The sequence below is a fragment of the Drosophila subobscura genome, chromosome O, assembly GCF_008121235.1.
Source record: "Drosophila subobscura isolate 14011-0131.10 chromosome O, UCBerk_Dsub_1.0, whole genome shotgun sequence".
NCBI lineage: Eukaryota > Metazoa > Arthropoda > Insecta > Diptera > Drosophilidae > Drosophila > Drosophila subobscura.
In genome coordinates, this window is record NC_048533.1 from 25981333 (window position 1) to 25996517 (window position 15185).

At 44.8% G+C, this 15185-nt stretch overlaps 1 protein-coding gene across 6 annotated transcripts in view; it reads right to left on the bottom strand.

The window, feature by feature from the left end:
• Positions 1 to 516: 516 nt before the first annotated feature.
• Positions 517 to 15185, bottom strand: part of LOC117896064 (band 4.1-like protein 4) — a 60563-nt gene continuing 45894 nt past the window's right edge. For 2 of the 6 annotated variants that reach the window (XM_034804081.1, XM_034804079.1), the window contains 8 exons: positions 14731 to 15129; positions 14382 to 14666; positions 14179 to 14319; positions 13967 to 14113; positions 12436 to 13849; positions 5991 to 6685; positions 2557 to 2565; positions 2328 to 2502 (listed from right to left, as the gene is read on the bottom strand). In XM_034804081.1, the coding sequence (XP_034659972.1) occupies positions 2457 to 2502; positions 2557 to 2565; positions 5991 to 6685; positions 12436 to 13849; positions 13967 to 14113; positions 14179 to 14319; positions 14382 to 14666; positions 14731 to 15129 (3136 nt within the window). In that variant the 3' untranslated portion in view covers positions 2328 to 2456. Of the gene's footprint in view, positions 2566 to 5990; positions 6686 to 12435; positions 13850 to 13966; positions 14114 to 14178; positions 14320 to 14381; positions 14667 to 14730; positions 15130 to 15185 lie in introns of all 6 variants that reach the window. The other 4 variants (XM_034804080.1, XM_034804082.1, XM_034804083.1 and 1 more) reach the window with 4 other exon arrangements.

Consider the following 15185-nt stretch of genomic DNA (forward strand, 5'->3'; position numbering starts at 1 on the left):
TTGAGCTCTAAGTTATACTCGTAGATAGAGATGATGCCTCAACTGCTTGAAATTGCTTTTAGCCCTCTTGTGATTGTGCGCTGGCATTATCGTGTCAGTTCCTTTGACTATCTGGGGGCCTCTTGAGCAGAGCCATTCATAATTCGTGAGGAGGATTCCTTTGTATTGTGTAAGTTTGCTAATTTCTCCTGGCCCGTGCATTGTTGTCCGAGCTGGAGAGTCGGGACTCGGGACTTTCGACTTGAAAGTTTTGCTGTCGCCTTTGTCTTCTCTTGGCATCTTGTCTGCTTATCGCTGGGATTTCTTGACTTGGCTTATTCTCTGGCCGGCCACTTGCTTATCAGAGTTGGCTTTTGTTACGTTTTTTTACTGTTTCGTTACAGTTGAAGTGGCCCTGAGGGTGGCATAACCCCTGGCCACTTGCCCCCCACTCAAGTTGAAATTTGCGTAGAGTGGAAATGAATAAAAATGTGCTTTGCTTTGTGAATTTTTTGTATAAAATGTCGCTTGCTGTTTATTTCTTTATTTATATTGTATATATTAGATATATATATAAAAAAGTGACACACTCATGGTAAAATCTTGTTAGAGACATTTAATCGTATTTATTATTATTTACGTTTACACCAATACGAATTAGATACTTGTGTATAAGTGTTTAATCGATAATATTTCATATGCATTCCATATTCGTAACTCTAATCCGATCGACCACACAAAAAGTTTGCAAATTCTGTCTGTAGTTTTATTATATTTCATTTGATTTCTCTTTTAATTTCTGTTGCGTTCTGAGGGACAGCAGAGTTAAGTGAGGACAGTGGTTAGGTGATTGCTAAGTGGTCTATGAGTTTGTTTGATATTTACACGGAGAGTGCATGACAGACGGACAGAAAGAGCACAGACATTCACAGAAAGTTTGAGCACTTAAATTAGTTGCCAAAGGATTAAACTAAACTAAATTGGGCTTAAAGTATACACTCGTATATGGTGAAGAGTTCTCCGCACTTTCGTTACGCGCTTACACAAATATTATTGAAATTGTTGGACGTTGTTGGCATAAGTAAGTAAGTAGTTTCCGGGGGCAATAGCCACATAACCATATACATAGATCTACAACTAAAGTATCTTTTTTCGTGTTGCATAGTATTAGAATATTTTATTATTTAAATTACATACATATGTAGGCTATTACATTTATTTGGCTTTTGCTTCTGTTGCTGCTCCTTCCTCTTCAAATGCAGTAAAATTAAATTTTACATAATTTTCTGTGTGTGTGTTTGCTCTTGTGAAAGAGGCATTATTTAAATGCGTATCAAATTGGTTCTTAGTAGTTAATAAAAACGTATATTTAATTTACTTGCAGGAGCACACACACACCCACGCACACACAGATACAAGAAGAACAATAAAATTGTATATTTATCGCTAACGATTTCCGGGCAAAGTCGCTTTCCATGTATCTGTGGATCACACACACTCTACTGCCTATCTCTGTGTGTGTATTTGTGTGTGTGTGTGCCTGGCAAGCATAAATATATTTGTGCTGCCGACTGTATTTGGGGGCTGGCCCCTAAGATTCCTGAGGCCTTCGTTCGCTCGCTCGTTCGTTCGTTCCTTTGCCTGTGTTGTCTGGCTCGTGCGCATATTTTAATAAATTTTATGCCGCTGAAATGTGCTCCGCTTATCATTAACGCACAATTTATTTTTGCTTTTATGCCAGACTACTCCCCTCCCTTCCAGCCCCTAGCCAGTCCAGCCGCCCCGCTTTTGCTGTTGTTTATCTGTGAGATACATTTGCTTTTTTGGCTTTTTGATTATTCGCATCTTAAGCTAACTTTCCTTTTTCGTCTCTCTTTATATTTTCCATTGCATATTTCCTGTTCCTTTTCGGGTTTTAGAGTGTTTTCTGGCTTAGCTGATTAACTTTTTATTCCGTATTTTGTAAATTTTCAAAACTTATGTACACATACACACACAGGGATACATACACACATTTATATATATGTATATGGAACTACGTTATCTATTTACATGTTGGCATAATGTGCATTTAATTTGCAAACGACAAGAGTCTCTGGCCAACTTTTGGCCCCCAACTTTTGCCCCGGCGGCTTTTAAATGTTGTTTATTGTTGCCTGTCGGTTGCTGCCTGCTGGTTGCCGCTGCCTCTTCTGGTGGTGGTGGCTCCCCTGGCGCTGCTGCTGCTCCTTCTTCTCCTGGTGGCATTCTCCGCAGCATACTTTTGTGCAAGAGCCCGCATGTAGTTTCCATTTAACTTTCCACTTACATGTTGTGCGTGTTGTGGATGTAGTTTATTCTTTCCTAGAGCCATGCCTGCTGCTCCTGCTCATAGAGTTGCTGTTGTTGTTGCTGTTGATGCTGCTGCTTTTCCTGTTGCTGCAACCAAAGTTTGCAGAATGCTGTGGGCGGCGGATTCGAGGAGCTGCCAACGGGTCCTACTGCCAGGGCAGGATCGTTGCTGTGGGCGGCGACGGGCTTTGGCTATTGCAAATTAAATTTAGCTAATTCTCACAATTCTGTGCTCATTTCGCTTACAATTGCGCTCTGTTTTTTTGAGGTGGTTGCAGTTGCAGTTGCAGTTGCACGTTTGCGGTAGCATGAAACAAAATGAGAGAAAAGAGAAGCGCAAACGGGGAAGAGAAGGAAGAGAAAATATTTGCACATGTTAGGAAAAGTTTTCTTGTTGATTCGATTTGCACATATACATATGAACATATGCATGAATGGTATGTAAGTTTTGCACGAGTGAGTGAGTGAGTGTGTTTGGTTATTCCAGCGAGTGTGTGAGTATATGGGTGTTTTTGTGAATCAGGTTGGTTAGCGGGTTCTACAGTGCGTGTACAGAATGTGTGACACAATTGTGGTGCTAGAATTTATAACGCAAAAATATACTTTAAAAGCAGGCCGCCGTTATATGGCCATACTAAATCCAGTTTTAACGTCTTGGCTGCCCTCCAAATTGAATACTTTTTGTCATTTAAGTCGGCGCCACAACACAAATAATTACTTAATTTAATCATAAACCAAAAGAATAACCGAATAAACAGCGAAAAAAAGAAACTCCACACATAATGCTCGACGGCGGAAGGAGTGGGACATCGTTGGACCCACGATGTCGAGTTTTTATATAGCCATTCATAAGCTTATCTCCTCCGCCCACGGAGCAGAAATGTGCGTCAAATTTACGATTGCCACTGGCACTTTCCACATTTTCAGCACTTTTCTTTCCTTTCTCTCGTTTTTCTCTATTTTGTTGCTGCTGCTGCTGCTGCTATTGTTGTTGTTGTTGCTGTGACAAAAATGCGTAAAGTTTTGTGCTGCGTCCTTTTGTTGGGTTGCCCCTTTTCGTCGGTTGCGTGTGGCCTAGCTACAAGTCGCGATGGGGCACAAAATGGTCATATCTAGGGGGGGTCGAGTAGCTAGGACCTCGGATGACAGGGGGGAGCCACAGGGAAATAAGAATTGTCGTTGTTGTAGCAAGGTCGAATGCGTCGACCCTTTGTGGCGTGTCATACTCTTTCAAGAGTGAGTTAGAGTGGTTTCTGGGCAAGGTGGCACACGAATACAAAGAGTACTCAAGAAGGATCCGAAAAAGAAGGGTAAAAGATTGCAAAAATCATATATAATACATGGAAAGAATTACAGAAATTGAAGTATTAGGTTTTCAAAGGTCTATTGTGAACATTTCCTAGAAAGTGTAACCAAAGTTTCACATATGACCTAAGCAAACAACATTCCCTTTCAACTGTTGGTATATTTTTCCTCCGGTTGCCGCCACAACTTTTGTTTATTTGGCTCCAAAGTATTTCTATGAAATGAAATGTTTGCCTTTTCTGTCGCTGACTTGTTGTTGCGACACCATTGCGCCTTTTTTTTTGTTGCTTTCATCGCCTTTTTGGTTGTTGTTGTATTTTTTTGGGTGGGTTTATTTTTGTTTTGTGGCCTGTTGTTTTGTTGAAATTTGTATTTATGCCTGCAAGTGAGGGGATGGAGGCACAGAGACATGGTGTCCTGGCCATCGAGCCGGCAGAAATATCATTTTCCGGCTAGCTCTAGCCCGGGATCGTATATTTTAATGTTTGTGAGGGTCGCTGTGTGTTGGGGAGAGCGTGTGTGCGACTGCTTTGTGTCCTATCATATTTTCCCATATACACATTTATGGTGATGTCTGTGCGTGTGTGTGTGTGTGTGCGGGGTCTTTTGTCTTGGTGGTGTCCCGAAAATTATGTATATTTTCAGCACTTTCGCTTGTTTTGTTTCTCGCTTATCGAGTTTGAAGGTCATTTACTTGCAATTCCCATTTCAAAGAAATATCCAGGCTGTGTGTACATATTCCCCAAACATACGTAGATTCGTACATATATGAATGAATGTTCGGTTTGTCTGCCCGCCTGGCTGGGCATTTAATTTGTTGTGAAATTGTCATTTTGTTGCTTCACTGGCTGCGTGCAATGCGGCGTATGGGTAATATTTCTGACTGAACGGCAATATATAGCCTACTTTTTTGGGGGAGTGCCTTAATGAGGAGCACAGACACACAGACACACAGAGGACTGCTTATTTTTGGGGGATGATTTGGCATCCAAGGGTCGAGGCCACATTTAAATTGACATGTTTAAAGTCAATTTGCCCCAAAGTTCGGCTCGTAAACAACGTGGCAGAATCTGCCCACCATCCCCATTCCCATTTTCCATTCCCATCCACTCCAATGACATTAACCTATTCATTTGTAAATAGGCTGTTGAATTTCCTAGTACCCATCGCCCTGTCTCTGCCAGCTTACATAAATATTTGTGCGTTCCCACTGTCTGTCGAAGCGTAAAAACGTCGAGGCAGCCGATGCAAAACCAGAGGCAAGTGGCAAGGACTTTGGCCTCGGCAGACTCTGGATGCCTCCCAAGATGGAGGCAAACAACGAGAACAACGGCGTACGCATCGCAGTCAAATCAAATGTAAATCCAAAATGAAAGCAAGAACCGAGTGAAATTGAAATGAAAATGAATGTTTGCCTGCGAGAGGCTTTCCCATTGTTGTTTCCCTCCCACGATTGTTATCGTTGTTGCCTGCCACCCACACGCCGTCGCCCCACCCCACTCGGGATTTTTGCCTGGAGGCAATTGAAAATTGGCAGCTGAAAATGCGAGAGGAGGCGAGGGCAAGAGGCCAAAAACTGTTTGGGGAGATCCCACAGAGACTCCGATGCCAGAGCTCCGCAGGCCTAACGGGCACATTAATACATAATTTATAATGTTTTCGTTCCGTTTTGTTTTTACACACTTAAAGACGATGTCTTCTGTGTCGCTGATGGGGATTTTTATTTTAAATTTTGAACGGATATTCAATAAAGGTTAAATGCGTAAGAAAGGATGCTTGTTGGCAGCAAATGGAATTCAATAATAAGCAAAGCCATCTTCAGCATTCATTGGGAGTTCTCAATTCAAATGGGTTTGGTCATGGGAATCATCTGCAGTTGCTTTAATTCAAAATTAATAAGGGTTATGCATACGAAAGGGTTTGGGGAACGCCCTGGTATATTTATATAGATTGCAGAGTGATGATGAGACGGGGATAAATGCATGAAATGAAATCGAAATAATAGAAAATCTCTTCTTCAACATTCCCAGGGTTCAGTTCTAGCAAACATTTCAACGCATCAACTTCAACTTAATCGGGGAAACACAATGTCCTTTATGGGTTCGATTTAAGTCAACTGCAACTTGGTAGGGTATGGGCTAAAACGAATGCAATTTCCAACTAAAGGGTAGTCACGCTCATTGTTTGTCGTTGTGGCATGCAGGTCAAATAAGTATCTGAGTAACTTGTCATGTTAGCTACAAAAAGAAAACAGAAACAAAAAAGAGAACAGAAACAGAAAAAAGTAGAACGGGTAGCATTGTTACCCCACATACGAATATCAAGCGGCGTGGGTACAATCGAAACCGAAAAACAAACTGAAAATAAAAACTTACCGTCGACTACTTTGGATAATTGGCGATAGGATTATCTCTAAGCTGGAGGAAATGTTTTGATTTTGTTGTAAATTCGAGTGCAAGTTCGTTAGAGTTGTTGCCGATGATGCTGCCGCTGCTGCTGCCACTGCTGTAGTTGTTGTTGTTGAGGTGCTTGGGGCAGCTACGTTGGACGGGGGATCGCTAGTTGGAGCATTCGCATTCGCAATGGAACTGGTACTGTTACTAGTATTGGTAGGGGGATTGGTATTGCTACTGGACTTGACATTCGTATTCGTATTTGTATTTGCGTTCAGTGCGGGACAATTTAACGTTTGGTTTGCTGTGGAAATTGGCCCTAGCTGATGCGGCTGCTGCTGTTGACCACTGTAGACATTCGCATTGCAATTATCGAAATTAATATTGGTCGCCGCTGTTGCTGCCACTGCCACTACGTGGCACTGCCTCCCATTGTTGTTGATGGCGTTGTTGTTGCACGTATTGTTATTGGTGCTGTTGTGGCTGCCGGTTGGCGACATCAAAGGTGCATCTGCATCAAACATATCCTCAGCCTCGGCCGCCTCATCATCATAAATGTCATCTGTATCTTCTGTCTCGTCGTTGGTGGTCTGTGCTGCATCCTGCTGCATGGCTTCCAGCACCATCATGGCCTCATCTTCCTCGCTGCACGAATGCGACGATGAGTGTGTCCGCATCTATTTCGATTTCGATTACGATTTCGGGGTAGGGGGTATCGAATTCGGGGGTAGTTCGGTGTGTTGAGGGGATTTTGAAAATACAAACAAGGTTTAGCTTTCTTGCAGGACTGGGGTGGCTCTAATCAGGCTCTATGGACCAGTTGTTTTAGCACAATTTTGCATGCACTTACTCGACTCTACATTATCACAGTTTTACTTACAAAATATAACAATATCAGGCCACAACTTACGACTAGCATATTAATTGTGGACATTGGTGTTTAGAGACTCGGAGACATGCATGCCATGCTTCATTAAACGACTATGTAAATCATATACATATATGCATAATACGAATATCCATTGACAAAATCAACACAAAAATGTTATGCTATTTTGAGTTTTAATTAAATTACAAGACCCCTGTTAACATTTACCCATTTCCCCCCCATTTTCTATCTCCTTTTGTGCTTATAAATTTATCATTAGCGCCATGGGCGTAACCTGTCCCGATACACAATTTTAATTACACACAATGAAAAGCAGCGGAAAATATTCGAATAACAACGGGAGCAACAATGCCAAATGCCAATGCTAATGGTAATGGCAACAAAAGTCCGCCTGATTGCACTCTCTATGGAGTGGCCAGTGGTGGCAGGTTGGTGGTCGGTGGCCGACGGCCAAACAGCTGACCAACCGCATCAAACCACGCACACAGGTGGTACATGTACCTCCGAGTCGGTATACGTCTGAGTTGTGTTGGTCCGTGCTCCCCTAACCCATTCGACATTCACCATTCGCCATATGCCACACGCCCTGCGGTTCGCTCTTGATTGCACGGCGAATAGCACAGAGCGATTGCTTTGTTGTAATACCAATTGTAGCTGTAGCTGTAGCTGTACCTGTAGCAGGGGTTAGATACACCACACATCTGCTGGGGATTGGACTGCACTTTAATTTTCCAAAAACAAATATCTAGTTGAGCAAAAAGCGAGTTTTAATTTAACAGGAGACGTCTTCTAGGCTATGAAAAGTATCCATTATGATAGTATTTCTATCAAATGAATCTTTTACTTGGTATTTTCCGTAAATTTTCCAAAAATGTAAGCTCTTTGGTTAGATACAAAAATTAATATTTACATTACATCGCTTTTACATTATTTCAGTGGAATGTATTTCGGTTTGTATTTATTTGCATCTTTATAAATTTGAAAATGTTTACTTAGTCTGCCTGAGGAGAAGAAAGTACTGAAATTAAGCTCCTACTAATTTCCATTTATGAAATGTATTAAGCCATTCATCCGTCAGACATGTGTGGTAACTAATCGCATTGAATCTCACTTCCTCTAGCGTTTCTGCCTCAGACTCAATACACTTAAAAGCTCATTCACTTGTGCTCAAGACACGTTCTGCTTTAGCACATTTGATGCCTTTATGATGCCAAGTTCTTTGGCAAAAATCACACAGATACAGGAACTCGCACACAGAGGCAGGCATAGAGACACAGACACAAAAGGGAAGATAAACAGGCGGGGAGAATGGCTCCAGGTAGTGAGAGATCGACATATTCATTTGTAAATGAAATCAGAAAGGTGCACAAACACACTCAAAGACCCTAAGAGAGAGCCCCCAGGAAGAGTCTATAGGAATGGATATGGCATAGGGGTTCGGGCTTGTGTCTACCCTGCACTCACTTAAGCTTAAGGCCTTTGTGTTGCTTCAAGCTTATGCTTTTTGTAGCCAACTACAAGTTTGTTGCAAACACAACTTATGTGTACAATGTATCTACATATACATATTTTGTGCATAGAATTGGAAATGTGTGTGCGTGGATGAGCCTGAGGAAGGCTCAGAAGTTTGTTTGATTTTCTATTAATTAAAATTGCATTCAACTTGAAAATCGTATTTGTTGCCTCACAGGAAACACACCACACAGCCAGCCAGATATACAGACAGACGGAGAACAGGGAACAGAGAAACTTATCTATTATGCCTCATGCCATGCCAAAAGCCAGGGTGGGCGCTGTGGCACGCCCATTTCCATTCAATAATGAACTTTGAATTGTAGCCTAATGGAAACACGTACAAGATTGCTTAAACAAACTTGAAGAGAAGCATTGGCCAAGGCCCAAACCAAAGGAATTTAATTAATTTTCTTCGCTCCCGTTTATGGGTGTGTATATGGATGGGGCACGAGAATGGGGCATATGTGTCTGGCTGTGTGTGTGTGTGTTAATTGGGCAGAGTCCTATGTTAAACACGCCCTTGGCATGCCACCCACACAGCCATACACACGAGTATAGACACGCTAATGCATCAAATTGTGTGGCATAAATGTTGGCGAGTGTCAAACGCCCCCTTCATTAACACGCGGCCAACAGGGGCGACACAAGGACAAGGCTGCTCCGTTTATGGCATCCAATGTCAGGGCTCGTCCGACCTCCGACCTCGTCTAGCAACTGTCACCAGCAAAGATAATTATTACCTACCAACCTGTGTCCCATCTGCTTAGTTGTTTTTTTCCTTTTCAAGTACTCCCCTGGGCTTCAATCCTTTATTCCCGGCTATGCATAAAACATTTGAAATATTTTTGTTTGAAAAAAATGTGAAAAATGCATGCGAAAATAAAACAGGAATGCGCCGACATATGCCGCCCCGTCGGCGAAAAGACAATAGAGCGCTTAGAGCCAGAAAAAATACCGAGTGTTCGAGTGTTCTCTACATTTCCCATTTTCAATTAGTCTACATCCTGCATAATTAAATCATCGCCGGATTCCGTGAAAATAAAAATATTATTTGTTCAAAGTTTTACCTTTTGTTGAACTTTTTCTACATTTTCCGCACTATTTGTCAGGGTAAAAATGTTTTCTGCCAATAAATCAATGGGCGGCAATCACAAATATTTTTTTATAATTATTTGCTGTTAGCACGTTTTTTGCCCCAAGCTGTGTGAAAAGCCGGCTTCGTTATTGTTTTAACGTTACATTGTTGACCAATAGTTAAATATTTAATGGATTTCTGGTCCACTGGCTGTCCGTCAAAGCAAAGTTTGTAATAACGTTATTGAATCGGAATATACTCGTATGTACATATGCAGATGCCATTTGCTCATTGAATTTTAATAAAGTTTTAAAATGTAAGCTTTAAATAATAGGCAACTAAAGTTTTCTCTGTTAAAAGAATTTTATATAAATAAATAAGTAGCTCTCAAATTTGTTGAATTTCTAGGAATCACACCTCTGGCTTTGCAGTTCCCCCTGCCCCATCCTTAAGATCTTCTCCTTGTAAGCAATTTACCGACCAAATCGCTTCAAGCCAAAGCTTTGTCTAACTTTGTTGCTTTTATTGTTTGCCAATTGTGTTAATCTAACATTTGTTAGTCTTTGGCTCGCTCCGCCTGGATGTGCGTGTGGTGGGGGCCCTCAGGCGACAGGCACAACAACACCACCAAAGAACATGGGTCAGAACAATGGATATAATAACAACTGCAGGCGTTTTGCACAGGACAAACCCATCATTGGAGATCCTTTCGTGCCATCCTTTTGCTCTCCAAAAGTGCTGTAACCCTTGAAACAACAGCAGACCAAATGACAGAGACAACAACAATCGAAACTTTTGCCACATTAAATCAGTAAATTTATTGACTTAACTGCTTTTCGGGGGGCGGCGAGGACATGCCACCATATCCAGTGCCACGCCCTCAACCCGAAAGCACCCACAAGCCACATGCTCCCCACCGACTGAGGGACATTGTTTGAGGGTTGTCAGCATTGGCGTTTGTCTCTTGGCCGCTGGCTGCGCACTTTGCCACTCTGCTGGCCTGGCCCAAGATTGTGTCCATGTGTCTTGCGTTCTACATTCGTCTACCCGTATCCCCTGTGTCCCTGTGCTCATGTTTGGCTTGTTTCTTGCCCCCTGCTGTGCTGTCATAATTTTTGATTTGCTTGTTTTATTTGATGTCCTTGCTGATGTCGTTGCTTTTGGCAGGCGTTGCCAGGCGGACGCTGCTTGCTCTCTGAGCTTCAGTTCCAGTTCTGGGTCTGCTCTTTACTAAGCTGCTTCCCAGCTTAGGAAAAACAATTTTGCAAAATTTATTTTATAGCAAAATTATGCCAAACATTTCGAAAATGTTTCTATGTACTCGGTATCTGTTGGTCGTTGGCTGTCGTTGTTGCTATTCAGGCCATTTGTGACACACGCACACACATCTACATATGGCTATATCCTCTTACGCACATACACACACACACGCACACTTATTCGCTTATATATGAGAGTGGGTCGTGAGATCCAAGGAGCTGCTGCTTGTGCCTCTGCTGGAAGCTGGCCCAGAATTTATTTTAGAATTGTAAGTATTTTTGCTCTGGTAGCTACAAAATTTGTGCCATCAGCTTTAGTTGAAATTATTTGCCCAAAAATAAACTCCCACCACCACCCCCACCCGCAGAAGACAGACAATCTTGTCTGTTATATAAACTTGGATAATGTAGCGCAAATAGTTGCTTATTATTTATTCCCTTTTATTGCCATGCCTTCAATCTTGAGGTCCCTTCCAGCTCCTCCCTGCAGACCTACTGTCTCAGCATTCAGCCTTTTGTCTTGACTCTCACTGCTGGGTCTTTATGGGTCTTTTACTTTTGGGCAATTTATTTGTGCGCTAAACAAAAATTAGTTGGAATATTTCAGTTGTTAATTAGGCATGCGTGAAATTGGGCAAACTTCTGGCCATAGCATACTTTTGAGTTGAGCAAAGTTCTGGCACAAAGATCTGATTGGGGGCATGTTTATGGCGCTGGTTTCCTTAAACTTTACACAAAACTATTTTATTGGCATTCGTGTGCCGCCGCCTAGTCAAAAAGACTCCCTGGAGTGCATGGAGTATCTTTCTCACGCCTTAAATTTAAGTTAATTAAATTTCAGTCTATCCCGCAATTCAGATAGTAGCAGACGAATGAGTGCGAGTGGAGCTTATATCCAGACATAGACTTGCCTTTTGATAACACACACACACAGTGAGAGATGGAGAGAGCGTGGGGTTAGAGGATACTCATGAGGGTGTGTATAAGAGATAAGTGCGCTTCTAGAATGGGGACACAGATACAGACATAGACACAGACAGTTGCTGGCTGCCGGTTCTCACTCCAAATGTTTACAATGAGTCTTACAAAATAATCAACATAAAAGCTTCAGTTACTTATTACACTTGCACAAAGCCATATACACTCGTACGAGCTGGGCTTCGTTTCAGAAAAATAAAAACCCAAAAAAACATACAAACATATAAAAAAAATCACAGAAAATACAATTTTGTGCTAGAAAATTAAGTATACGTCATGCAGTCAAGAGAAGACTCTTACAACTAACTTTATACGTACATATAGATGGTATATACGAGTGTACTTATGCTTAGAGATACTTAAGGTAGCAGCTACTAGGTACGCTTCAAGTGAACTAAGTGCTCCGCTCGAATGCGATAATGCCAATAAAGTACGGGATTCAATTAAAGTGAGACGCGGCAAAACACAAACTTCAACTCCAAAGTAAGGAAATACTTAAAAAGTTGGATGCAACTTAGCGAACAACAGAACATGCAACAAAGGGAAAAAAGAACACAAGTTGTGCAGCAACAATATGAGGAAGAAGAGACAACGACAACGACAAAGACAAAGACAACAAAAAGACAACAACATCGAGAACGAGAACGAGAACAACATGCGACAGGTTTACGGCTTACACGCAACATGCGACGGACCTCAAATCTTACTCACAGTTTGCTGCGTGGAGGTGACATTCGATGGGGCAACATTCTGTCCATGTTGCAGATAGACTAATGGACCGCCAGCCACCGAAGACGACGCGGACGAGGATGGCTGCCTCGATGCCATCGATTGCATCGACTGTATCGACTGCAACGACTGAATCGACTGCATCGACTGCGGCTGCTGTACAATGGGCGGCGTTGACGTTGACGGAGCGGCTCCTTTGTCAAACTGATAGTACATGACATCGTTGGCGGGCGCCGAGCCGCCGTACAGAGGCGGTGGCGGTGGCGGCGGATCGGCTGTCTGGGAGCCAGAGATGTGATATGCGGTGGGCTGCTTCTTGGCCGATGGCGATCCCCCAGGCGCACCAGCCGCAGCACCAGCCAAAGCCCCGGCGCCCGGCCCCGACCCGCCTGGCATTTGCGGCATCTTATAGTTGTAGATGTAGGGCCGCTCGTACTCCGCCCCATGGATGTAGGACAAGAAGAGATCCGACTTGGCTGGCTGCATCCCATAGCGGCCAGAAGCTGTCGCCTGGCCAGAGCGCTGACCCGGGGGACGACTGTGCCCAGAGCTGGTCACGCTGCTGCTCGCATAGTGCAGTGGATAGCAGCTGGCATTAGCCAACTGGGAATGGACTCCGCCTCCGCCGCCCCCGCCCGTCAGCAGCTGAGTCTTGGTTATGCTCTGGCCGGAGAGACGTCGCGTTGGGACCCCAATGTCCGACTTGGCATCGCGCCTCTTCACCTGCGCCGCGCTCGTCGAGGGCCCCTGATAGTAGTACGGGGCCGCCGGATTGCTGGGCCACTCCACGAAGCTGCGCTGTCTGCTGAAAGCACCACCACCACCCCCAATAGCACCTCCGCCACCAGTGGAAACCATGAGATTGCTGCTGCTGCCACCGCCGGTGGCCACGCCGGCCCCTGCCATCGATCCCGAACCCCTGGCCAGGGCGTTGTTCAGGCTGAACTTGTACTGGTTGTTCTCAAAGGTCGTGTAGTGGAGCAGGCGATTGGCGTGGCCAGCCGCCGGCGACTGCATTGGGTTAGTTGCATTTGTTTTTGGATTTGGGTTTGGGTTTGGGGAGTTGGCATTGGGATTGGGATTGGTAGTCGTGTGCCCATGGCCCGAGGAAGAGGATGCGTTGTGGACCGGCGCCAGGCCGCCTGCACCGCCGCTTGTGGGATTAGTGGTCGATGAGGAGGAGGCGTATTTGTAATTGGACTTCTGCTGCTGCTGTTGCCGCTGCTGTTGGGCGAACAGCGAGCGCTGCTGCTGCTGCTGATTACTCACAGTCTGTTGCATGAGGCTGTTGTAGCCGCCATTGGTGCCACCTCCGGCGCTGCCGCCCGACTTTCGATGTGATCCGCTCGAAGCGCCCGATGATTTGTTGGTGCCATAGCGTGTGCTGTCGCTGGATCTGTGAATGGGTTGGGTATGGTATGAGGCGCATTAGGGAGACGTATGGAAATTCCAAGTAAATAATTATGCCACTAATTGTGGGCAAATATCGTTCATAGTATGATAAGTCACTTACCTTTCAGAGGAGTACGCATAATCCTGATCAGCGCCCAAACCCGAATCTGTGTGCTCATGCGAAACGCGTAGAGCAGAGTTCTCCAATGGACTCAGATTCGAGCCAGTGGGTGAGATGAAGTCACCCATGCTCATGCTGGACATCATTCTGCAAGGAAAGAAAGAGACTTTCAACCCGTATCCCAAGTAAGACTTCCCCTAGTTAACACTTACCTAACCAATCCATTGTTGCGCTCACATTCTCGCGATGATATCGTGCTGGCCGATCGTATGGATCCGTTCTTCGTCGCATTTCCTCCCGCGCTGGCGCCACCGCCACTAGCGTCGTGAGGGTGCGAACTTTGGTAGTAGAGCCTGAAAGGCGGCTCAACTATAAGAACCAGCCGCTATATCTGCCAGATCCTTTTCCTACTCACCCTCTGATGCGATCCACGCGAATCCGCGCCTGTCCGGCACTGGCGGAGCCACTGCCATTGGTTATGGTGTTGCCGGAGCCCGTGCTCTTGGCTCCCACGCTGCTCTTGCTGTTGCTCTTGTGGATCTTCAGATTGGAGTTGGAGCGCTTTGAGGTGGTCTCCACCACCGTGTAGGGTATCTCCCTTAGCTGCTGCTCCGACATGCCCTCGGTGTCCACCAGGTCGAACTGCAGATGCTTGGCCAGCTCGCTGTTCCACATGCGACTGCGCGACTCCGAAGGAGATCTATGGAAAGGAAGTTGGGATTGAGCATCATCTAGCTCTCCCCTAGATGTATCCTTTCACTTACTTGTTCTTGCGATGCCTCCTTGACTTGTGGTGCGAATGCGTGTCCGAGTGGCTGTCGTTGCTGTGCAGACTGCGGGCCACCATGCTGCTCTTGGACACGGCCGCCTGTTGGACAGAGCTCTGGCCAAGACTGGCCTCCGCCTGCCGTCGTTGCACCTCTCGCCACTGCGTGGTGGAGTCGATAAGCTCGGCACTGCCACTCCTCATCGAGGAGCTGCGATGTCCGGAGTAGCTGCGTCCCCGGGTGCTGTCATGATCCGAACCGCCTGCCGAGTCACGTCGATGCCTGTTCGAGCGGCGATGCTTGCGATGATGCGAGCGACCCGAACGCCCCGAACGACCCGAGCCTCGAGACAGTTCACTCTCATTGTCAGAGGTGCGACGATGGCGATGCTTGTGTCTGTAAAGGGAATAGGGATTCAGGGACTCAGCCTAGAGGATCTCCTGTGGGAAGAC